Raw genomic sequence first — 25,560 nt, 5'->3', positions numbered from 1 at the left:
AACCCGCACAGAGCATCTGTGCGGCAGTACACTCCCCCCCTTCTGCCCCAGTCTCCTCTCCCCCCACCCCCTTCTGCCCCAGTCTCTTCTGCTTTTTCGCCACCGCCATTATTTATCTCCCGCCCGACCACCATTATTTCTCGCCCGCCCGCCCCTCTCCCCCCTTCTGCCTCAGTCTCCACTCCCCACGCCCCCTTCTTCCCCAGTCTCCTCGGCCCCCCGCCTTCTGGCCCATTCTCCTCTGCTTTCTCACTGCCGCTGCCATTATTTATCTCCTGCTCGTGCCACTCAGTCTCCTCTCTCCCCTGCTCCAGTCCCTCTCTCTCCCGCCCCCTTCTGCCCAGTCTCCGCTGCTTTCTCGACACCGCCACCATTATTTATCTCCTGCCTGCCTGCTCGGCCACCATTGTTTCTCACTCACCCGCTCCTCTCCCCCCACCCCCTTCTGCCACAGTATCCTCTCCCTACGTCTGCCCCTTCTGCCCAAGTCTCCCTGGCCGCCCAGCTCCTGGCCCATTCTCCTCTGCTTTCTCGCCTCCTCCTCTGCCATCGCCATTATTTATATCCCACCTGTGCCACTCAGTCTCCTCTTTCCCCCGCCTCTTCTGCCCCGTCTCTGCTCTCCCTGCCCAATTCTGCCCCAGTCTCCTTGGCCCCCTGCCTTCTGGCCCATTCTCCTCTGCTTTCTCGCTGCCGCCACCATTATTTATCTCTCGCCCATGCAGCTCAGTCTCCTGTCTTTCCTGCCCCAGTCTCCTCTTTCTCCCGCCCGCTTCTGCCTCGGTCTCCTCTGCTTTCTCGCCACCACCATTTTTATCTCCTGCCCGCCTGCTCAGCCATCATTATTTCTCGCCTACCCGCTCCTCTCCCCCCACCCCCTTCTGCCCCAGTCTCCTCTCCCCACGCCCACCCCTTCTGCCCCAGTCTCCTCAGCTCCCCACCTCCTGGCCCATTCTCCTCTGCTTTGTAGCCGCCTCCGCCACTGCCATTATTTATATCCTGCCCACACTGCTCAATCTCCTCTCTCCCCCACCCACTTCTGCCCCAGTCTCCTTGGCCCTCCGCCTTCTGGCCCATTTTTCTCTGCTTTCTTGCCACCACCATTATTTATCTCTCACCTGACCTCTTGGCCATTATTTCTAACCTGCCCGCTCCTCCCCACAGCCCCTGTCTGCCCCAGTCTCCTCTCTCCCCCGCCCACTTCTGCCCCAGTCTCTTCTGCTTTCTTGCCACCACTGCCATTATTTATCTCCTGCCCGCCCGGCCACCATTATTTCTCACCCGCCCACTAATCTCCCACCCACCCACTTCTGCCCCAGTCTCCACTCCACCACCTCCTTCTGCCCCAGTCTCCTCTGCTTTCTTGCTGCCGGCATTATTTATCGCCCGCCCACCTGGCCACCATTATTTCTCATCCACCCACTCCTCTTCCACCCGCCCCTTTCTGCTCCGACTCTTCTGCCCCAGTCCTCTCTCCCGCGCCGCCTTCTACCTCAGCCTCCTCTCTCCCCCGCCCCCTTCTGCTCCAGTCTCCTCGGACCCCACACCCCCTTCTGCTCCAGTCTCCTCTGCTTTCTTGCCAACGCCACCATTATTTATCTCCCGCCTACGCCGCTCCCAAAGCAGCCGTATTTCTTGTGGGGCGGATGGTGTCTCGCTGCCTTCAATGCTGTTTCCTCCCAAGGCAATGGGTCCGGTTTCTTCCTTTCCCCTGACTCTGCAAATTCCCCTTCAATTCTGCTTCTTCTTCCTCCTCTCTCCCGCCTGCCGTTCCCTCCCAAGGCAATGGTTGGAACTCGTAGAGTTCCAGCAGGCATCCGGGCGCATCCCCACATCCCCAAGCAGTTCCCTACTCAGTCGGCCGTAAGAGAATATATAGATATGGTGGCAGTCCAGGCATTACATCTGATCAAGTACTGTGTGGCAGAAATAGACTTTGTCTTGTAATTGACCCTGACTCTGCTTGATGAAATTACAGTTTCAACCCACTCGTTTCAACTGGTGGGTTGAGTCTAACAAAGCAAAATAAAATTTTTAAAAAGTAGATCCCCATTATAAGTTAAAGGTGGATCCTGGGTCTGAGAAGCTTGAATGCTAATGAGCCGCAGGATGCATGAATGGTTCTTCACAACACTGGAAGAGTATAAAAGGTTCTTTAGCTTTTAATATAACCTTTAATTTGAACATAATTATTGTGGTTTTTAACCTGACTTTTAACTTGTTTGTTCAGTTTGTTAATTTTATTACTTTTATTGTGTTTTGTATCTATTTTATTGTTGTAAGCCGACCCAAGCAGTAGGGCACTAGAGGGGTGGAGTATAAATATTTTAAATAAATAAATAAATAAATAATAAAACACTGTCACTTAAAGTTCAAAGGTTTGTACTAATATTTAAGCCACCGAAATCCTTGCGGCAATAAAACTCTGCTGACATTTATAAATTTCACAAGGAAACATTTAAAAAGTCAACAAATTGTCATTAGAAACGTCAACAAAGTCAAAAGAATCCAATACATACGTTTAAGTTTAGTAAAATGGAATTAAATGAACACATTTAAACTACATGTAGAAAACTCATTTTAAAGTTTTAATACTTGAAGGTATTAACGTATCTCACCTCATCAGGTCCTGGGCTAAACTCATAGCCAATTGCAAAACATTTGAAACCATAGAAAGAAGCCTTTTCATCTTTGACATAGTCTGAAGCAGTTTCTAGTGAGAAGAGTGCTTCGTTACCTAAAATGAAATTAACAGATTTATTAAAAGTAACCAGCCTTAAGTGGGCAACACTCAATGAACTCACTCTACAATTAAATGCAAGATCGGTCTGTGATTTGTACTCAAGCTCTGAATGTTTATAAATATAAATTGCCCACAGAAGCTATTATCCACCATACAATTTTCCAATTATCTACACAGCCTCTCTCCATAATTAACCTCTACTGATCTGGTTCAGCACCTGCTATTGCACGAAGTAGTGATATCAGATTGCCCCAAAATATGCAGGCCTGGACTGAAAGTAGGATAGCAATAGCAATAGCAATAGCACTTACATTTATATACCGCTTTATAGCCGGAGCTCTCTAAGCGGTTTACAATGATTTAGCATATTGCCCCCAACATTCTGGGTACTCATTTTACCGACCTCGGAAGGATGGAAGGCTGAGTCAACCTTGAGCCCCTGGTCAGGATTGAACTTGTAACCGTCTGGTTACAGTGCGGCAGTTTTACCACTGCACCACCAGGGGCTCTTTAAATGAATATGAGCACAGGAAAACAACCAATTTTCTTTTCTGAAAATAAAATTAACCCACATCGTTTCATAGTCACCAAACTACTGAGCCATAATGCGAAACTATGTGCCTATGTGCCTGGATAATTCGCTTATGGACAACCGAGTTGAGGACTACGTCCGGAGGCGTCCGGAGCCGTGTGGATGCCTGAAGCCATTGCCTTGGGAAGGGAGGGGCAGCGAGCTAGGGTGGCAGGCGGAATCAGCAAACTCAGGAGACAGAAGAAGAAAAGAGGAAAGGCAGAGAGAAAAGGAGGAACCATTGCCTGGGGAGAGAGCAGCAGCGAGGGAGGTGGGAATCGCAGACTCGGGATGGAACAGAAAGGAAGGGGAAAGGAAAGGCAGAGGAAACTGACCACAGAGAGGGGGCAGCTGGCGGGTAAACGACAGAACAGACAAAACGTAGAACCAAAATCGCTGGGAGGTAAGGGGCCGTTAAAAACCGTTGGGACTGTGAGGACGCGCTGCTGACCTTCCCGCCCAAAAAGAAAAAACCCAAACCCAGTGCCATTGTTCAGTTCCCCCCAAAAAAAGCACCAGCCAGTCCTCCACACCCCACACCACCAAAAAACAAAAACAAAAAAACCCCTCAGCTCCCAGTCACCCCTTCAAAAACAAAACAAACAAACCACAAAGGGACAGCGCCGGCCAGCAGCTGGCAGCCCACCCCCCAAAAAACCCCAGACAATCTTCCTGACCCCCCATGCAAAAAAAGGGAACTGTGAGGGGAGACAGAGCGAGCGAGAGGCGCGGGGGGTGGGAGTGAGAGAGGTGCAAGGGGGAGAGAGAAAGAGTGAAACAAGTGCAAGGGGGAGAGAGAGAGAGTGAGAGGCGCAAGGAGGAGAGATAGTGAGAGAGGCGCAAGGGGGAGAGCGAGAGCGAGAGAGGTGCGGGGGGAGAGAGCGAGAGAGAGTGAGAGAGGCATGGGGGGAGACAGAGAGCGAGAGAGGCGTGGGTGGGAGAGACAGAGCGAGTTAAGAGGCACGGGGGAGAGAGACAGAGAGAGCGAGAGAGATGGGCACGGGGGGAGAGAGCGAGAGAGATGGGCACGGGGGGAGAGAGCGAGAGAGATGGGCACGGGGGGAGAGAGCGAGAGAGAGCAAGAGAGGCGCGGGGGGAGAGACAGAGCGAGAGAGCTGTGGGGTGGCAGCAAGTGAGAGCGCTGTGGGGGAGAGTGAGAGGCGCAAGGGGGAGAGAGAGCGAGAGAGGCGCAAGGGGGAGAGAGAGCGAGAGAGGCACGGGGGGAGAGACAGAGCGAGCGAGAGAGGCACGGGGGGGAGAGACAGAGCGAGCGAGAGAGGCACGGGGGGGAGAGACAGAGCGAGCGAGAGAGGCACGGGGGGGAGAGACAGAGCGAGCGAGAGAGGCACGGGGGGAGAGACAGAGCGAGCGAGAGAGGCACGGGGGGAGAGACAGAGCGAGCGAGAGAGGCACAGGGGGGAGAGACAGAGCGAGCGAGAGAGGCACGGGGGGGGAGACAGAGCGAGCGAGAGAGGCACGGGGGGGAGACAGAGCGAGCGAGAGAGGCACGGGGGGAGAGACAGAGCGAGCGAGAGAGGCACGGGGGGGAGAGACAGAGCGAGCGAGAGAGGCACGGGGGAGAGAGACAGAGCGAGCGAGAGAGGCACGGGGGAGAGAGACAGAGCGAGCGAGAGAGGCACGGGGGAGAGAGACAGAGCGAGCGAGAGAGGCACGGGGGAGAGAGAGCGAGCGAGAGAGGCACGGGGGAGAGAGAGCGAGCGAGAGAGGCACGGGGGAGAGAGAGCGAGCGAGAGAGGCACGGGGGAGAGCGAGAGTGAGCGAGAGTGGCACGGGGGGGAGAGAGAGAGAGCGAGAGAGGCACGGGGGGGAGAGAGAGAGAGCGAGAGAGGCACGGGAGAGAGAGAGAGGCGCGGGGGGAGAGAGACAGAGAGAGCTGTGGGGTGCGGAGAGCGGGGAACAGGGTGCAATGCATGGCTACAAAGGGAGGACCTGCCAAACGAATTCTCCCAACTAAACCCCAAAATGAAGTAAACTACTGCACAGATGCTCTGTGCGGGTTCAGCTAGTACTGTATATTCTAACAGCTGATTCTCAAGAGACTTCCTTTTGCACAGTAATGTCTTTACTACCTCCCAAGATTTGCATTCCAAATATTTATTGACTGTTGAATTCATTACTTTTTGAAACGGTCTAAAATAATGAATACCAGTTCATTCATCAGAACGTCACATTCATAAAGTCCAGAAAATGTTTCATCTGGATGAAACGAAATAACTCCTTTTTAAAGCTATAGTCAAGGTTAATTTTGGCCAGCTGCATGCACAGAAAATATAGTTACCTGGCAATACTAAGACCATTGTAGGCCAACCAGATGAGCCTGAAAATTTCTTCAATTCTATCCATGAATTAAGATTTTCATGAACAGAAGTCTGCTTTGGTCCAAATCCGGAAATCTGGACAATTCGGGCAGGAATGAGCAAACGAAGAACATCCTCCGATTGGGCTGTTCCACACTGAGCATCAAATTCTATTGTCATCCACCTGACACATTCTGGAAAAGTCACCTGTGCAAAGGTTGGAAGATAAAAATAATTTTTTTTCCTCCCCTGCTTAGCTAAATTTGTGTGTGTGCACACATGGGACAATACCAAGTTACCACATATTTAATCAGTCTTCCCTCCTGCATTAGATGGTTTTACCAATGTTTCTGTATAAAATCTCCATTCATTTTGTACAACTACATAATGAAATCTGAAATGTTTGTTAAAACATTGCATACAAAATGATGCTTCATAGGGATAGCCAACCAAGCCATCTAACAAAGGGAGAAAACCACACAAGCCCCTGTGGTAGGCTTTTTAATCATGGAATGGCTCTCAACATCTTAATACAGGGTTTGGTCATAATTTGGCAGTGGCTTTTAGAAGAAGATGGTCAGATTGGATTCAAAGATTATATAAGTAATAAAACAACAGTGCACAGTCTGTGTTTTACATAAGAGAAGCATGGTACAGATATTATGGAGAAATTACGGTTTTCTGCAACTGAAGCTTCCATTTTCAGTTTGTAGTAAACCATGGGACTTAAATAACTTGACACATAGCTTATGTACACAGATAGTTTATATACTCTCACACCTTGTGACTATGCATCACTGTTTCTCACTATACTGGCACAAGTCACCTTTGCTTTCTCTACCCTTATTTCCATTCTTTTCAAAATAGTTGAAAAATGATTAAAGGGGGGGGGGAGAGAGAGAAAATGAGTAAATGAGTAACAGAGAGTGTGTTCCTTCTCTCAAGCAGCAAGTTTTATACAGGTTGCCAAATCTTTGGACCTTCCTAAGCAAAAAGCTTTGTATACAAAGAGTCATTGGAAAGTACCCTATGTGAGATACACCATCAGCTACAGGTTGAGTATCCCCTATCCAGACATCTGAAATCTGGAATGCTTCAAAATCTGGAAACCACACTGTAACAAAAACAATAAACAAAACCACCTGCAGCTTTAACCTCTCAGTGAGTGGAGCCACGCCAGAGGTGTGCTTACGCTTTTTCTTTTTCTCTGGACCTGCCTGGTCCTTTAAATGCGTTGTCTTTTTGGGGAAGCAGAGTGGCCATGATGCCGCTTTTTGGAGCGGCAGAGCGGCCGTGACAGCGGCCACCATGGGAGCCGAAGCTACTGCTGCTTTGGATGCCTTAGGAAGAGTAACAGCCGCAGTCCTAGCAAGTGAGGGAACCGTCGCAACCCCAAAGAGAGCCCCTTCCTTGCAGGGAGTCTCCCAATTGAGAAATCTCCATGTATTTTAAAGGCACAAATCACCAAAAGGCAAGGGAAACTGAAAAAACTAACCGAAAGCCAACCAAACCTACACAAATGAGGACAGGGAAAGGAAGAAGAGAGGAAAACGATGACTCCCTTCCCTTCATTATGCAAATATTCCAAAATCCAGAACACTTCTGGTCCCAAGCAGTCCGGACAAGGGATACGCAACCTGTACTTCTATATTCTCAGCTAGCACATTGTACAATAACAGGAGAAAGAGACAAGAGCTCCCTGGGTGCTCCCTGGGTGCAAAGATAACTGAATTAAGAGCATAGTTTAACAGTTCCACTGTGCTTTGAGACACAGACTTGCAGGAGTGAGTTCCTTCTGAAAGACTATTTTTGAGGGTATTTCCCTCAAAAGAGCCGGCATTCTTGCAAAAGATCACAAATACTTATTGAAGCTTGCATGTGCTCTTGAACCACCATGTTAGAGGAAAACGTGTTGCTTGACCTTTAGCAATATGTTTCGCTCTAACAGAGCAGTTATACATTGTGGGCAAGTCCCAAAGGAATTTGCACTTTCCCACAGAATTGTCCACACATCAGTAAGTGTGGAGACCAGTGCAGGGGCTAGCACTGCATGGGAACTGTTAGGAGTGCCAATGGTTTGTTAGTCAGGATGTCAGCCAATGTGGTGTTTGCATTGTTTATTTTGTTTAAATATATTTATATGCCATCCACACAACACCTTAAGTCGCTTACAACAGGAATTAAAATGATCTACTTTATAAAAGAATCCATCACCACAGACACTTTTAAAGAGTTGTGAGAAGTACCACAAAAACCTGAAGACTGTGCCTACCTTGTAGTGCGTGACACAAGCTGGTTTGTAGGGGTGTTCACATTCAATGACGGCATAGTGATTAGAGGTAGTACAAGCAGAGAGCCCTTGTTCAGGCTGGTTTCCAGTAGTACTGTCTGTAGACTGGTTGGGGTTGAAGGCAGGAGGGGCATACTTCTGATTCAGAATGGCTACAGATGGAAGCAACTGCTGAACAAGGCCAAAAACCTCAACAGCAACCTGTAACGTGACAAGCACATAACTTACTGGGCTATAGGCATGATGGGGGTGGGGAAAGTAGGGAAGTGTCTCCAAGAAGACCCAAAATGGTGGCTAGAGGGGGAGAAAACCCACATAGTTTCAGCCACTGTATGAACAGGTCAGGAATTACTCAGAGGAGCATTCACTTGATCCTTAACTTTACCAGAAGAGCAAGAGTAATGGTGTACAACCCAACACACTCAAAGGAAAATTGCAAAGTGCTGCTTTACCCAAATAGGCACCAGTCAAAATTCTGCTGAAGCAGAAGGCAACTAGAAAATGGTAGGAAAAGGTGAAGCAATCCTAGAGGCATGGTTGGTTTTTGTTTGTTTGTTTGTAGTGTTCTGCCTCCTTTACTGAGGTGTAGCTCATATGTTTGAAGTACCATTGGAAATCTAAATTATGTGCAAAATCTTCCAATAAAGCAAATGTCCCTACAAGATTTTAAAGTAAAGGTAAAGTTGTGCCATCGAGTCGGTGTTGACTCCTGGAGCCCACAGAACCCTGTGCTTGTCTTTGGTAGAATACAGGAAGGGAGTTACCATCTTTAGTAGAATACAGGAGGGGGTTACCATTGCCATCTCCTGCGCAATCTGAGATGATGCCTTTCAGCATCTTCCTATATCGCTGAAGACTGATATAGGTGCCAGCAGGGATTCAAACCAGCAACCTCTGGCTTGCTAGTCAAGTCATTCCCCCGCTGCACCATTAGGTGGCTCCCATACAGAGGCACTCTAACCCACGGACCTTGGGGCCCCAGTCCGTGACCTCTAATGTCTGGGGGGGTCTCCTACAGCCACCCCATGCCTGCCTGCTGCGGCAAACCTATGTGTTTTGTTTTCTTAAATAAAAGCCACCAAGTGGCTGAGGGGTGGGGTAGCCGAGCAGTCGACCTCTTCCTCTCCCCCCACCAGCAATGGGGGGAGGGGGCAGAAATCGTTGGGTACGCCCTCTTGGCCAGCAGCTGTAGTGAACTGTAAGGCGTGCCTGTGTAGTTCAGAGGAAGATCATCGCAAGTCTGTGATATCACAGACTTGCAACGATATTCCTCTGATCTACACAGCCACTGAGCAGAGAGGATGTGCCCCGCCACCGCTCCCGGTGGGGAGAAGGAGATTGACTGCTCAGCTATCCCCCCCCCCCGCCCCAGCACCCCACCCCTCAGCCACACGGTGGCTTTGAATTAAAAGTAAAAACCCTGTAGATGCGCTGAAGGAAGACTCCCAAATTTTGGGGGGCTTTGTAGTGGGGGTGACACCTCGCGGGGATAAGACCCTCACAGAAGGGCTAGTCGGATGCAAAAAACACCTAGGTGTGCCCCTGCACTCATATAGTATGAGTAGAGTTTTACCGCTCTGATTTGGAAGCTTTCAAGACCTTATTTATTTATTTATTTATTTATTTATTTATTTATTTATTTATTTGACATTTAATATATCGCCCACTCCGAAGACACTGGGCGGTGCACAATAACAAGCAAACAGGCAACATTAAAAATTACATTCTAAATTAAAAACTAAAGTAACTACCAAAGAACAAGGGGGGAAACTAGAGGGCAAAAGCCAGGTGAAAAAGAAAAGTCTTCAATAGCAATTTGAAGATGGGTAAGGAAGGGGCTAGCTGGATCTGTAGGGGGGAAAATTCCAAAGGAGCGGGGCAGCAACCGAAAAGGCCCTTTCCCGGGTACTAGAGCCCCGAACATCTCGGAAATCAGGGACTGACAAAAGGGCCAGCTGAGATAAGAACATAAGAACAGCCCTGCTGGATCAGGCCCAAGGCCCATCTAGTCCAGCATCCTGTTTCGCACAGTGGCCCACCAGATGCCGCTGAAGCCACAGGCAGGAGTTGAGGGCATGCCCTCTCTCCTGCTGTTACTCCCCCGCAACTGGTACTCAGAGGCACCCCACCCCCAAGATGATCTAACTGGATGGGATGTAACTGGATGGGAGAGGCGGGACTGTAGGTAGACAGGCGCCAGGCCCCGCAAGGCTCTGAAGGTCAGAACCAGGACCTATGATATCAGTGAGTTAAATGTGATGATCCACAAAGGACAAGCAAGGTCAAAGATTGGTTCTCAATACAAAGCTTGAGATCAGGTAACTCAAGATGATCTCCTAGCAAACTAATAACCCCCAACCAGAGACCCATAAATAAATGCAAATGCAATTTATTCATGGATTTTACAGAGGGTGTCTTTCGATCTTAAAAAATGGAACCTATAGGAATTTTGAAGACAATACCTTGGGAATAGCTGCAGCCACAGGTCCTATATAAGCTATTATAAGAGGAAGCAGCATAGAAAAAAGACTGGAAGAACTGAGCAGTTCTGGAATGTCTTCAGCTAAACAAAAACAAAAAACAATTACAAGACTCAAATACTGTTCTACGAAGGAACAAATCATATTTAAACTACTCACTAAAATAGACATAATAGAACAATTAAATTATTCACTGAACTGATGTTTCAGGAAATAAGTGGTATCTGACCAGATACTAAGACTTCATATTAACCAAAACTATGATTTAATAAAGTAAACATCTTATTAGATATTACCTTTAAATGTTCTGTTGGTCTGTCTTTTTCAAACTTTTATATTGTTTAAAACAAATTTCTAACACATTTGCTTTATTGCTGCCATTTTAATCTGCTGCTCTCATGCTTTTTGTATTGTACAGGCAAACCTCGTTACTTGCGGGGGTTCTGTTCGTTGCCTACTACCATAATGAAACCACAAGAAATGAGTCATTGTGCCTATGGAAAACAGGGTGTTAGGTTCCTGGATGAAAAAAAAAGGGGGCAAAAAACTGTGAAAAAACTTACTGTACCGTGCTCCACAGGGTCTTCTTGTGCCAAGCAACGCCTCTCAAGCTGCAAAATGTCCCCCAAAATGGAAAAATCATGGGGGAAATAAATGCCTTTTTAAAAAGAAATGAGGTACAAAATGGCAGTCAGAAGTAACCTCCGTGGTCACTTCTGGCCTTCTAGGAACCACGGATACATGGGTTTGAACCCTTTAGTATCCCCGGATAATGAAATTGGGTGCCATTTAGACACCCGTGCATACGCGAAAACACGGATGGCGAGTCTGCAAATAGCGAGGTTTTCCTGTATTATGTACCACATTACTGTCAATAAAAGTGCATTAGTACAACAACTACTAAGAATATTCTTTCTCCATGTACTAGCATAATAATATGAAACGGTTTAATAAAGTATTTGAAAGCCCATATGGCAAAACACTCATAGTACAGAACCTCATCACAAATGAATGTTGAACGTGGGGGATGCATCCCTTTTTTAAACTCCCTGCTAACTGGACATAGAGGCACCTTTTAAAGTGTTGGCTCTCTTATATTTAGCATGGGAAGAGTACTTGGCGCTATCCTACCCCAGCACCGTGTCCCTCTTATGGCTACTGCTGGTAAATGCCTTGGAGAAGCCACTGACAAGCCAGATAGACCAATGGTCTGATTCAGTATATAGCAGCTTCCTATGTTCCCATATTTTGATTTTAAAATTGTAAGCTCTTCGAGGTAGGGATATGCAAAATGATTCAAGTACAAAATGATTTGTACCCAAATCTGGCCGATTTGCATGATTTGTAGACAAAACTAATCACCCCTGTCCTCAATTGCCAAGATTCGGGTACAAAACAAATCAACTCAGATTGGGATCTGAAAAATTTGGAGATTCAGAACTCCATTTAGGGGCCAATGTGGGCTGGGTGGTAGTGCCCAATGGGTGGAAGCTACCACCCAAATTTCAAAGAAATTGGGCAAAGGGGTGATTTTTAAATGATTTTTGTAGTTGGCATGTTTGGGGGCATATTCGGGGCAGTCACTGAATCCACTCTCATTTGCTACCAGAGAATCTACTCTCAGAACACCTCAGAAACAACAAAACCAAGTGCCCCATAGGCTTGTGGGTTTAGGGGTGGTTGGCACCCTATGTGCTCTACACCACCACTCGCTCTGGGCCACTCTGTGTGTCCCCCAAGTGGAGTTATGGGACTGCTGAAATCCCCATTATTCCCTAAGGGGGGGAAAAGCTTAAAGACGCGCACACTTTCAAAATTTTTTAAAAATCACGAATTTATTTGAAATCTGGATGGTAGCAGGCACCCATTGGGGGACTACCACCTGACCCACCCTTCTGCCCCTGGAAACCTCCTTTCTGCCCCAAATTTACCTCAAAGACATACCAACTTCAAAAATAATTTTAAAACCACCCCTTTGCCCAATTTCTTTGAAATCTGGGTGGTAGCTTCCTTGCATCCAATGGGCATTACCACCCACCACAACCTGCTCTGGCCACCGTGGTGCCACCCCCGCCACCCCCCGGGGAATTATAACTAAGGCTGCTGAAATCCCCATTATTCCCTATAATGTAGGGAAAAGCTTAAAGGTACATAAACTTCAAAAATAATTTAAAAATCACCTCTTTGCCCAATCCCTTTGAAATCTGGGTGTTAGCTTCCTTGGCACTACCACCCACCACAACCTGCTCTGGGTCACTCTCGTGCCCACCACACGGAGCTATAAGATTGCTGAAATCCCCATTATTCCCTATGAGAAAAAGCTTAAAGACATGCCAACTTCAAAAATTCTTTAAAATTCACCCCTTTGCCCAATTTCTTTGAAATTTGGGTGGTAGCTTTCACCCATTGGGCACTACCACCCACCCCACTCTTTTGGCCCCAGGACCCTTTTTAAAATCCGAACCAATTCAGATTTTAAAAATTCGGGTAAAAATTGAATCTGGGGTGATTCGGAGGGATCAGATTCAGACACAAAACAAATCGGGGGTGTTTCGATTCATGCACACCCCTACTTAGAGGACAAGAACCATCTTCCTTTGTTTTCTATGTAAACAGCCTTGAGAAGTTCTTATTGAAAAGCATTATATAAATACACTTAACAACAACACTTACCATCTACAGCAAGAGCTCTGTGCAAAAGGTCTTTAGCAGCTCGCACCACAGCACTCACAACAGAAAGTGCTCTGCTACAATTTTTATCTTCTTCATTGGCTTTACTTAAGAGCTGGGACTGCAGATCACCATCATACTCACTTCTGAAAAATGGAATAATTCAACCACAAGAAGCTCATAAGAATACTAAATAAAATATGAAATAAAAACAAAAACTTTGGGGCAATATAAAGATATATTAAATGCATGTAGCCTTATGCCACTCCTTTTATTTAATTATCTGATAATGTTTAAACATTGATAACATATTTACAGTTGTTGCTTTCCTATGTCACAATAGTGTTTTCTAGTCCAGAAGTGAACTGTTTTGTACCGATATGGCTACAGAAAGATCTGCTTCCTAATCTAAATTGGAGCATTGGCTCACTTACCATGAAGGCTTCTTTTGGTTGCTGGAGTCAAGGACATCTTGATGGGTTATACCCCTCACATGCTCCTAGGCAGGACTATGTACCGTGTTTCCCCGAAAATAAGACAGTGTCTTATATTAATTTTAGCCCCAAAAAATGCACTAGGGCAATTAGTGGTACATCAGAAATTACTGCTAGGTCTTACTTTCGGGGTAGGGCTTACTCTCGGGGAAACAGGGTAAATTAGCTTAAAAAACAGAAGCCTCTGGAGCCTGAGAGGGATAACCCTGCCCCCAGTTCTTTCAGGCCAAGTTAGAAAGGTATGACTGCAAACAATGTGTTCCAAGAAACATATGAACAGAAATAGACAGAAAAAATGTATAAACAACCAGAAAAGACGGTGTCTCATGATACATGAAGGGCAACAGCAAGCGTTCCTCCAATAAGTACTGTCTCTCAAGGTTCTTGCAGCATAAACTTCAGGCACTTGCGACCAATTAAAAAATGATGACCGATGATGTGATACTCCAGGAGCAGACAAACACGCTAAGCTGGGATGGCCAAAATGTCTTTGATTCCAGCAACCAGAAGAAGACTTCATGGTTAGTGAACTAATACTCCATTCTTAGTTGCTGGGGTCAAGGACATCTCAATGGGATATACCACAGCTTGTACATCACCTAGGAAGGGAGCGCTTCTGGCTACTCCTGTGGAAGCACCTGTTGCAACATCTTTCTTCCGAAGGCCACCTAGGCAGAGGCATACATGTCCATTATATAATGCCTTGTGAAATCTGATGGATTCTTCCACATAGCAGCCTTACAGATTTCCTGTACAGGTCTATTAGTTGAGAAAGCGGCTGACATAGCTGCTGATCTTGTGGGATGTGACACTATTCTTGTAGGTGGGTGCAGATGCTCATATGCCAGTGCTATACACGCTCTGATCTATCTGGCGATGGTCTATGAAGTTGCTGGCTTTCCCACTGATCCAGGTAGGAAGGATATGATCATGTAGTCTGTAGTGTGGAAAGATGCTGTTCGCTTCACATAGATTTTAAGGCATCCCCTAACATTCAACTTGTGCCATGCTTTTTCCTTTTGATGTTTAGGATGCAGGCAGAAAAACATCCCCAAAGTGGTCAGCTTGTGTACTTGGTCTTGAAAATTGAGTTTCCTAGCATTCACTGGGGCTCACACCCAAGTGCATCTTAGGAAGAACAAATGGGTCAGGTATAAGTCACACAGTCTCTTGTGAATATGCAGTATGATTTGTGTACAGAAAACACTTGTAGTTCTGAAATGCATCTTGCCGAGGTAACTGCCACTAAGAATGCCAGTTTAAACTTTAATAGTCTTATTGTAATGGATTTCAGTGGTTCACAAGGTGGGAACTGTAAGGCCTTCAACACAGCGCCCAAGTTCCAAGAGCGAAAACGGTGCATCGTCGGCGGTGAAGGAAGTGTAGCTCGCTTGAGGAACCTTTTCAGTTGAGAGTGTAAATTCATAGACCTTGCTGAAAAGCCGGAGATGAGGCCCACCAGGGCTGCTGCCTGTCTTTTCAACATATTAGGCTTCAGCCCCATATCAAAGCCCTCTTGTAAAAAATTGCAGTAGGTGTTGAATAGAAGCCTCTTCTCGGGGAACTTTGTGAAGTGGTACATCTACTGGTAATCTCCAGACTTGACTTTTGTAATGCGCTCTATGTGGGGCTGCCTTTGTACATAGTCCGGAAACTTCAGTTGGTTCAGAACGCAGCAGCCAGGTTGGTCTCTGGGTCATCTCGGAGAGACCATGTTACTCCTTTACTGATGGAGTTACACTGGCTACCAATAGGTTTCCGGACAAAATACAAAGTCCTAGTTATAACTTACAAAGCCCTAAATGGCCCTGGGTATCTAAGAGAGCGTCTTCTTCGTTATGAGCCCCACCACCCATTGAGGTCATCTGAGGAGGTCCATCTCCAGTTACTGCCAACTCGTTTGGTGGATACACAGAGACGGGCCTTCTTGGTCGCTGCCCCGAGATTGTGGAATGCACTCCCTGCTGAGATACGATCCTCCCCATCTTTGGCAATTTTCAAAGAACACCTGAAAACCCTTCTTTTCACCCAAGCTTTCTCAGCTTCCTAAATTGTGGGGGTTTTAATTTCTGATTTATTTTAAAATTCAAAAGCCGATTTCGGGGGTTTTAATCACTGTAATTGTTTAATTGTTGTTTTAAAATGTTTTAAAATTGTTAATTGTTATATTGTTTTTTAATTTGTTTTAGCTCTTTACTGTTTCAATAGTATGTTTTAATTGTAAACCGCCCTGAGCCATTTTGGAAGGGCAGTATACAAATCAAATCAAATCAAATCAAATCAAAAAATAAATAAATACATAAATAAAATGTGCTAACCACCTTAAAAATGCTCTCCATGTACACTGGTACACCCGATTTGTGGAAGACCTTTGGGATGCAAGGATGGTCTCAGACAGCCTATATGAGTAACCATGGTGTTTCAATAATCTCTGCTCAGTCTCCAAGTGGCAAGCTGTAACCAGCTTGGGTTTGGATGTTGCACTGGCACCTGTACAAGTAGTCTGGTGTGAATGGTCAAGTACTGGGCTTGGGCCCCACCCCCGTGGCCGGCCCCACCTGCAAATAATCTACAAAGTAAATAATAATAATCTACAAAGCAAATAATCCCATCAAGAAAGGTTAGCCTGGCAGGATTTATTCTTGACATATTCATGCTGGCATCTACTAATTACTGCACTGTTATCACTGTATACTTTTGAAAGAATACAATCAGTTAAAAAAATTGAACACAACCCTGTAGAAGCCACAGCTTCTGATAAAACAGTTAACTTATTTTCTCAGCATATGAATAAAGTGGTTTCACTCGCCTTGCCCCATTGATAGTAACAGTTAAAAAAGGAAATACAAAGGATTTGTTGCATGGCTATAGAGTTTCTACTGCCCCCCGCCCCCCATTAAGTAGATTTCCAAACAGAAAATTCAGCATCTGATGCAAGCATGATCCATGCCTCTCCCCTAGGTACTACAAAGGAACGAGCACTGTTGTATATGCAATAGTAGAGATGGATCAAAATATAAACTTTGTTGTGAAAATTCAAGTAATTAGTAAATTCTGCTATTGTTTGACCATGAACTGAAAAACTGAAAGGAAATTGAAAGCCATGTCTGTGCATACTTGTATTATAGGGCTGTATAATACAGTATAATATTATATTATAATACAATATAATAATATCTAGGCCTGTATATGTTTTAGCACCACAGTGCCTAAAGTATAGTGGATGTCTCTTATTTTAGAAAATTGATCTGGCAATCTTGCCAACACTAAGATTTGTGGGCTTGGATCATGGGCATGGATCATGAGTTGCCATGTAGCACAGCCCTATCTGAATAATTCTGGCTTTATAAAAAAAAAAAAAAAAGCCATATTGTAAGACATTACAGTGGATTCAAGAACAAGCATTGCTTCTGAAAAGATCAGGTCAGTGGAACACATTCACACTTCTTCAGGTCTTATTTCTGTTTGTGAAGTTCTTAGTTTATTCCAAGGAGAAAAATTCATACCTGTAATAAAGAATCTGTGGAATCTGTCCCCGTGTTTGATTAGTGCCATTACTGCTCAAACTACATGTACTGAAAGTAAATGTCACACCATCTGGACACTGCACAGTGGTCATTCCTCCATCTCCATTGGCTGTTCGACTGCCATAGTTCCTCAAACGGACTGCATATTTCATATTTTCCTACAAATAAGAAATCAGGAAAGCATGAAATATTAAACTAACATGTGATATCAACTTATATCAACTGGCAACAAAATTCATTTTAAGTGATGCTTTTATTCAGTGTAGACTGAAAGACAGTATATCATGTTTATATTATAAATGCTTTTTGAACTGTTGTGTAAAATACACTGAAGCAATCAACATTTTTACCAGTAGCAGTTTCTGCTATGAGTAGCAGCTCAACTTTAAAATATTATGAAAAAAGGGGTAAATTAAATATATAAAAGCCTTTATTTGGCCTCTTATTTCATAATAAGAACTTGCTAGACTCTAGAAATTGATGGTCTGAGAAAACTGCTTCCCCCACCCCCCTTCAGTAAAAACACATACAAAAACACTTTTCTGATTCAAATAAATACAGTGTTCTGTATGCACCTGTTGAAGTTCTGGGCAAACCCGCCCCGCCCCCCCAGGTTAGGTTGAGAGACATAACAGAGGCACGCCTGAAGGTAAACACTTAACAGTGCTGGGAGTGGACAACAACAGGAAGCAAGCATAAGGGAGGGTGGTGCACAGCCCAGCAACAGGGATATGCCACGCCTCAGGGGGTTACGACAACAAAGCGAGAAGACAGAGCTATTCTCTATCATCTCTCAGGCATGCGGGTCCTTTCACAGGTGGGCCATGCGCTCTTTCAGAAATGCCATGAGTACATGGAGTTATTTAAATCTAAGGAAGGGAGAGCAGAGGAGGAGAACAAGAGACAACCCCCATCAGCAGGGTTTCCAGAAAGGAATACAATTGGGAGGAGAACTGGTGTGGCTTTGAATCCCCTCCCCAACAGCCTGAGGCATACATAGGGCACAAACGCAAACCTGGAGGGCACGTAAATGGCAGCTGGATGTGTGGGTTTCCACATTACCTTTAGGGGAACAACTTTGTCAAGCTTGATCTCAGCAATATCACTTGGAGAATCATCCGTCGTGTATGTTCCTTTAACTAACTCTAGGGATGTCCATCTATGAGAATGAGTTGAATCTCCTGTATGATCACTCTAAATGCAAAAAAGCAAGTGTCTATTATTTAACAGACAGTTTAGCTTATATATAGACAATGTATGCAGTGAAATCTGAACCCCCAAAAATCATTCACCAATTCTTGCCCAGAGCTAAAAAAGTTAGCTAGAAAGAAAGAAAAAATCATGTAGCTTCCCTCATTTGCCCTGCCCTTCAACAGCTCGAAAAGGTACAAAATACAGGTTCCCACCTTGAACTTTACTTGAACTGAGGTTATAAAACTTCAGCTTTGAGCTAAAGATGTTACAAGGCTACACACAGACTATCGTCAAGAAAATAAGACTTTGCTCCATTATTATCTGTCACTTGGACTATTTTATGCTGTGCTGCAATTTTTATTAGCCCATTTTCCATTATGCTTATGAGATCACCCGGCAGAGTGAGTGAGAGTGTGTGTGTGTGTGTGTGTGTGTGTGTGTGTGTGTGTGTGTGTGTGTGTGTGTGTGTGTCCCCCTGTCTCCCATCAACTTCTGAATGCCTGGACTAATATGAACCAAATTGGGTACAGTTGTAGGGACACCTCAACAGCATAGTTTGTGATGGTGTCATCCATCCCAGTTCAAGATGATGGATGCGTGGATGTTTGAGGCACAAGTGGACTAACTTGTGGACCACCTAACCAATTTGAACCGAATTTGGTACAGCTGTAGTGAGTGACACATAGGGACATCTCTATGGCATAGTTTATGATTAAGTCATCCACCCTGATTCAATATGGCAAACATGTTAAGGTTTGAGATGCAAGTGGGCTAACCAATTTAAACCAAATTTCATACAGTTGTAGTGAATGACACATATGGACACCTCAATGGTATAGCTTGTAATGATGTCATCTATCCCATCTCAAGATGGTAGACACCTGAACAGTTGAGGTGCAAGTGGACTAACTTGTGGACCATCTAACCGATTTGAACCAAATTTGCTACAGTTGAAATGAGTGACACATAGGGGCACCTCAACTGCATAGTTTGTGATGATGTAATCCACGCCATTCAAAATGGCAGGTGCATAACCATTTGAGGCATAACTGGGCTAACTGAATTACTTAACTGATTTGTACCAAATTTGCTACAGGTGTAGGGACACATAGGGCTGGCTCAAGTGCATAGTTTGTAATGATGTCAACCATCATGATTCAAGATGGTGGACATGTGAACGTTTAAGGCTGAAATGGGCTAACCAATGAAGATGCTAATTATCAATTAAGATTACAGTGAAAAGGAAGTAGGCAGATTAGTTCTTATCAGAACAACTTGTTTGTTATAAAGTTTATATCTGGACATTTCCTCTCCCAATGTCCTCCTACAACAAGCACCACTGTTCTTTATTTTCACTGCTGGATAGTTAACTCACTATCATAGCATATATATTCTGTAATTACGTCTGCTCAGCAATTTTTCAAAATAGTTAAATGAATTGAGATGTCTTTATTTTTTAGTTATTCCTGAAAGCTCACCAGGATGCCTGTACATTGGACTTCACATTTGCCATATACAAGGATTTACCCATATCAGAGGTTGTTTCCTCTGTGCTATCAGTACACTTCAATCCTATGATATACAGATTTGTGCAAATTGAGCCTATGCCCATTGGGCTCCACATGTGTAATCCCCTAGGCAAATGTAAAAGTCCCCCACACAAGCATCAGGTGATAAGACATATTAGGATAATCTGAACCTCCATTGTTTGTATGGATGGAATATCTGCACAGGTCTAAACAGCAAAGCCAACGGAGTTAGTGTGTTCCTTTTCTTCTTCTTCTTCTTCTTCTTCTTCTAAACACAATGTTCACAATTTTCCCAGTCTTGCCTACCATGTCATCTCAACTTTTCAAAGGTTAAACACATCTATAGAAGAAACATGCTGCTCTGCTCTCCTCACATCCAGTAAGGGCAGTACTACAGTAACTGCCCTGTCATAACTAAAGTTTAAGACTAGTTTGAGAAAAGTGCTATTAAATTCTTGGCCTAGAACACCAGTCTTCAACTAATGGGTCACAGCTTGACTTAAGGTGGGTCTGAACAGGGCATCATATTTACTTTGTTGTTGTACTATAAAGAAACAGGGAGTGAAGGAGAAAGAGAGAGAAGATATACTGGTTTCATAATAGTTTAAATGTCACTGGTCCCACCAGACTCTTAGGAAGTGATAACACATGTTTAGCTTGGTGTCTCTTAGTATAGGTGCTAAGAATTCTGTTGCAGATCTCTGAGCCCTTTGCCTCTCCCCAATATATACAAGAGGGAGTGAAAAGAATGAAAACTGAGTTCACAGCTTTGAGCTGGGGTCACAACACTAAGAAGATAGAAGATTACTGACTCAGATTACAGCACAAAGAAATAGGAAGTGTAAAAATACATGTGGTAATTAAAATAGTTTTATGTTGAATTTCTGAATCTAAACAGTGAAAGCCATATCACTATTAAATTATGTTGAGCTTTTTGTCAACAATTATTGTGAAAATGATTTAATACATAGTACATACATCATCAACTAGCACCTCCAGTTCATATTCATGGATTCCTCCTCCGCCATAGACAGAAAACCCTACAACAATGACCCCAGGCTTATCCACAGAGAAACAAATTGCATCCGGAGACCCATTCCCAGTATTCCAGCTTCTTCCTTGGCTTGTTTTTGTGAAACGATTTGGACTTGACTTGACAGAATGCAGAGAATTAAGTCCATCAGTCTGAGAAGACGAAAAAGCAACCATAAGAACAGAATTAGTACAGAGAAGAATCCAATTAAAGATTCTGAATCAGGGCATTGCTTCTAATGTAACTTAAATGGATGAATTGTGCTATCATGTGACTTTTCTTAATACAATAATTCACACCTGCAAATTGTTTAGTTAACCATGTGTAGATAAAGCCTACAAAAGCACTCCTGCTGAGCAAAGAGGTGCCTTTTAAAAGTGGTGATTTTCTTACATTAAGCAGCAGAAGAGCAACTGTCCCTTTCATGTATTTCCTCTACCAATTGACTTTTACTGCAGTGTTATCATAGCATGAACTGCCCTATCCAGGGACAACAGCGCTGTAATTATGTTATAGAATGAACCACATTACCTCTGATCCTAGTGCAGAAGCCGTGAGTTCACTCACAATGCTTGCAAGTAATCCACAGGTGTTAGAAACCAGGTGTGCAGAGAAGAGCTCATTTTCACGTCTCAAGCTGTTTCTTACTGGCAACACAACAATAACCAGCATCTTCTCAAGTACTTCACGAAAGCTTGTCATCCCTGAGACAGTTTCCTCACTCTGTAGAATGAATTGGCACATTAAGCATGAACTGCCTACATAAATTTACCTTTGAAAACAAACTTAGGGTTGATGCACACGTGCGCGCGCACGCACACACACACACACAGTCCAGTGACTCAATGCTGAACCTCCGAATCACTGAAAACTACTGCCTTGCATGGCACATATTTGACCAGACTCTTACTGTATATTTTTTTATTTCTTTCTACAGACACCTTTTCTCAACAGGAATGCTCAGCATTGTATCCAATATGTCACTACTGATTCTGAGGATGTATTATGAATGCAGTAAGCTATGAAAATTTTGATTACTTGTTCAGATCCAGATTATTTATACTGTAGAAACCTTTTACAAACCTGACTAAGCTTTTCCATATGTGCTACCAGCAGAGGGAAGCGGTGGGCCAATGCAGAGTCATTTTCAGTGCTAACCTGCTTCACCATAGATCGCAACAAGACTTCTCCATCATAAGCGATCGGAAAGATAGAGGTCAGTTTCACAGATGTATGGCATAGGGCTGACATTACAGCTGCAAGAAGCCTACTGCTCGAAGTCTTAAAGTTTGCTTCCTGGATATCCTTAAAAATAAAAATAAGCATTTGTAAAATCACATAATGGAATAGTGTCAACTGGCTACTGCTGTGTATAGCTTTTTCATGAAAATGTATGTTATATTCAAAAACTCCTCGATTATCTATTGGCCCACTATTGTGTGTGCAGATGTCCAAAGAACAAAATGTGGCGGGGGGGGGGGCACAACGAAGGGATTTTGTTACTGATAGTACTGTTCCTCCCTTTGAAGAAAAATCACAGCGAGTAAATGCAACCCCCTGCTGATCTCAAAAAATGCAGTGGACTGGGGGTTGGACATGCATACTTTCCTCATGTCACCAAGGAAGGGTGGGATACCTTGACACTGAAGTTGTATGCAGCATGCAGATGCTCCTGGCCCGCCAGGGCAACAAGTTCTGTTAGGTGAGGGAAAGTAAGCAACTGCCAGAGGAAATGATGGGATGGAACTGGTGAGTAGCAGGGAGGGAGCAGCAGGAGGTGGAGATGGGAGGGGTGAAAAGTGGAAGGAACAGCAAGGCCAGATCAGAGCAGAGGACAGGGGAGGGGGACGTCTCCTTCCTTTGCCTGCCTGTCCTCCACTCCACAATTCTGTGTTGGCCCCCACCCTTCTTGTACTTGCATATCTCAAACACTTTTAGCAGTTTATTTTTCAATTATAGGAGTTTTTTAAAACTAGTTTCCTTTGGGGGGGGGTTTCAATTGTCTTTGGTTTGTATAAATATTGCTACCAGATAAGGCAGGTTTTAAAGCAGTAAACAAGGATATTTTTCAAGGTGATTTTTGGGATTGGCATAATACCTGCAATTGGGATATAGGACAGGTATCTTGGTAAAGACAGAAGAGGCATTCATCAATGGAAGGATAGGTATTTAAAAGGATAATTTCATGACATGCATATGGAAACCATAGGCTACTAAATGTTTCACCTTTTTGGCAAAGCTGTGGTATGTCATTGAACAGTTTTGAAGGATTTAAATGGAGGATTCACTTCTGAAGTGCAAAGAACAATGCAAAGAGACTTTTTTCAGTTCTTTAGTACCTGATCTAAACAATTTAGCAAATCACAAAGGCAAGCCCACTGCAGAGCTGGTGTTGGATAGAACGAATGAAAGCAGGCTGTGAAAGTGTTATGACACTCCTGAAGAACAGCTTCTAGAAGACTGAGAGGTTGAGTAAGATATCCCTGGGGGTCATTGTCCAGCTTTATCATACAGTGATCAACTCCTTCAGATAAAATTTTTCTTAGTAAGGTTCTGGTCTTCCCAATGCAGTCTGCCAGCTTACTAGTTTCTTCAACAACAGCTTTAGTAGTAGCTGTAAAGAGACACAACAATATTAGCAATTTTTCTTAACAGTAAACCAATCAAGCGGTTTGGTTTGGATTCCTTGAAAGAAAAAGTCTCTAGAACTTCCAACAGCCAGTGATGTTAGAGGCTAGAGCGCTCAATTGGGAAGACCCAGGTTCACATCACCATTTAGCTGCTAATCTCACTGAGTTACCCTGGACGAATCATTGTTTCTCAGCCTAACCTATTCTCATAGGGCTGTTGTGGGGACAATGCAGCCAGGGGTGGGGGAGGGGAGAAGGGGGGCATTGTGCTTTCTTGAGCTCCTTGGAGGAAGGACAGGATACAACTCTGACAGAATTTTCTATTGAATGAAAACTTGCCTTCATTTTCTCAGCTAAGGAAATAGCTCAGAGATTTCAGATAAAAACTATGGTGAATTAATTTAGTTATAAGATGTTGATATGAATGTGAATACAACTAAACAGATTACCTGATACAGGATATATTTCACATGTGTAGACTCGTAGTAACCTCAAGCAACAAGTACCAACGAACCGTAGCCTCTCCAAATCCAAAAGGGTAGCTGTATATTGGAATCCTTTCAATCCTCGAAGCTCTTCTACTCCCAACACTAATGTTGTCCAGCTCCAATGAAGAATGCTCAATAATGATTCAAAGCATTCCTGTCCAGGTCAAAGAGGATTTGAAAGGGGGTGGGGGGGGAATAACAAAAGTAAAAGTTAACAGAAGTTCAAAAGTGAGGACTAAGTTCAATGTTACTCATACTTTTTTAATTAATGGGAACCAATGAACCATTTAACAGGACAGACTAGTCCTCAAGGAAGGCAACATGCTACTAAGGGTATTAACAGCTGGGTTGAGTGACAGGATTCAGGATCACACTCCCTCCCACATTTTGGACTGACAAGGAAGGTCTGTAAAGCTTATGACAGCCAACTTTCCTTCCTACTACTATATGAACATAGGGATTTGTGTTATTGAATTGATTCCTTGAACAAATAAACATGGCAATGCCTATTCTGGGATTTCATAGAATTGCAGCAGTGGGGGGCGGGGGCAGAGAATTAGGCAGGGTTATCATCCTGATAATCAGAGCTTATAAAAATCAGAGAATCAGAGCTTAAAATCAGAGCTTTCTAGCCCTTATGGCTGCAAAAATATGTTCGAAAGTGTGTGGGCAATGCCACTTGAAATCTTAGAAGGCAAAGGGTACACATAGCTTTTTGGCACCCTCAATGATTAGGAGCAGCAGCATAGGTTATGCAAAATAAGCAGACATGCAAGTTTAGTCACTTTTCTTAATTTGCTTAGGTGAAAAGAACATAATCAAGCAGTTGAGACTATCACTACATGAATCTGGTTCAAGAAAACCATTTAAAACGAGGACCCGCAGAGAGAATGCCATTATTTTCCAAGGGAATACACCCGCCATCATATCAATAATATTAACATCAATGAGGAAAATAAACTTTGTATTTTCTATTTTATTTCTATTCTTGAATAGAAAAGATAATAGAATATTTTTATTCTCTACAGTTCTATTCCTGATATGTACACAACTAAAAGGATATCACAACTATGAAAATAATATACTTAGGAAATAATATACATTTAAGTTGCAAAACCAGGTAAAAAGTTAGCATTCTACTTACACATAAGCCTCTCTCTTGGTAGAATGAAACAATAATTTAAAATATGTATCAGACTATAGTCAATTACTTAATTTTAGCTTTTTCTTTGTCAACATCTAAGATGACCCTTGTACACAAAACATAGAAAATGGGGACTCCAATGGATACTCACCACTGAGACAGTTCTTGCAAAAGATCGCTTTAAAATGTGTACAGGCTCACTTGTTTGCTGTTTTCCTTTTGATGCACTGCCATCACTTGTTGGCAGTCTGAAAGCAAAACAGAAAGAATTATAATCCTACACATCTTCACTCTCAGTGTTGGTTTTATAAAAACAAACATGTTTCTACTATATCACTTCCTACAGTGACACATATGTTCCCTCTGGAGAACATATTACCCCTTACTATAAATCTGATCTTCCAGAAGAAGTGTTAACACTGCACTCCATTCATTCATTCATTCAATAA

General features: G+C 43.9%; 1 protein-coding gene across 14 annotated transcripts in view; it reads right to left on the bottom strand.

Moving 5' to 3' along the window:
* Window positions 1-25,560, bottom strand: part of MYCBP2 (MYC binding protein 2) — a 259,460-nt gene that overhangs the window by 128,095 nt on the left and 105,805 nt on the right. For all 14 annotated transcript variants that reach the window (XM_053305497.1, XM_053305498.1, XM_053305501.1 and 11 more), the window contains 13 exons: window positions 25,263-25,359; window positions 23,929-24,121; window positions 23,189-23,463; window positions 21,933-22,154; window positions 21,381-21,572; window positions 20,795-21,001; window positions 18,156-18,287; window positions 17,073-17,251; window positions 13,076-13,218; window positions 10,385-10,485; window positions 7,905-8,123; window positions 5,614-5,839; window positions 2,619-2,737 (listed from right to left, as the gene is read on the bottom strand). In XM_053305497.1, coding sequence (XP_053161472.1) covers window positions 2,619-2,737; window positions 5,614-5,839; window positions 7,905-8,123; window positions 10,385-10,485; window positions 13,076-13,218; window positions 17,073-17,251; window positions 18,156-18,287; window positions 20,795-21,001; window positions 21,381-21,572; window positions 21,933-22,154; window positions 23,189-23,463; window positions 23,929-24,121; window positions 25,263-25,359 — 2,305 coding nt within the window. The remainder of the gene's footprint in view (window positions 1-2,618; window positions 2,738-5,613; window positions 5,840-7,904; window positions 8,124-10,384; window positions 10,486-13,075; window positions 13,219-17,072; window positions 17,252-18,155; window positions 18,288-20,794; window positions 21,002-21,380; window positions 21,573-21,932; window positions 22,155-23,188; window positions 23,464-23,928; window positions 24,122-25,262; window positions 25,360-25,560) is intronic.

Source organism: Hemicordylus capensis, chromosome 3 (genome assembly GCF_027244095.1).
Source record: "Hemicordylus capensis ecotype Gifberg chromosome 3, rHemCap1.1.pri, whole genome shotgun sequence".
Taxonomy (NCBI): domain Eukaryota; kingdom Metazoa; phylum Chordata; class Lepidosauria; order Squamata; family Cordylidae; genus Hemicordylus; species Hemicordylus capensis.
This window is presented reverse-complemented; position numbering and strand designations above follow the sequence as displayed.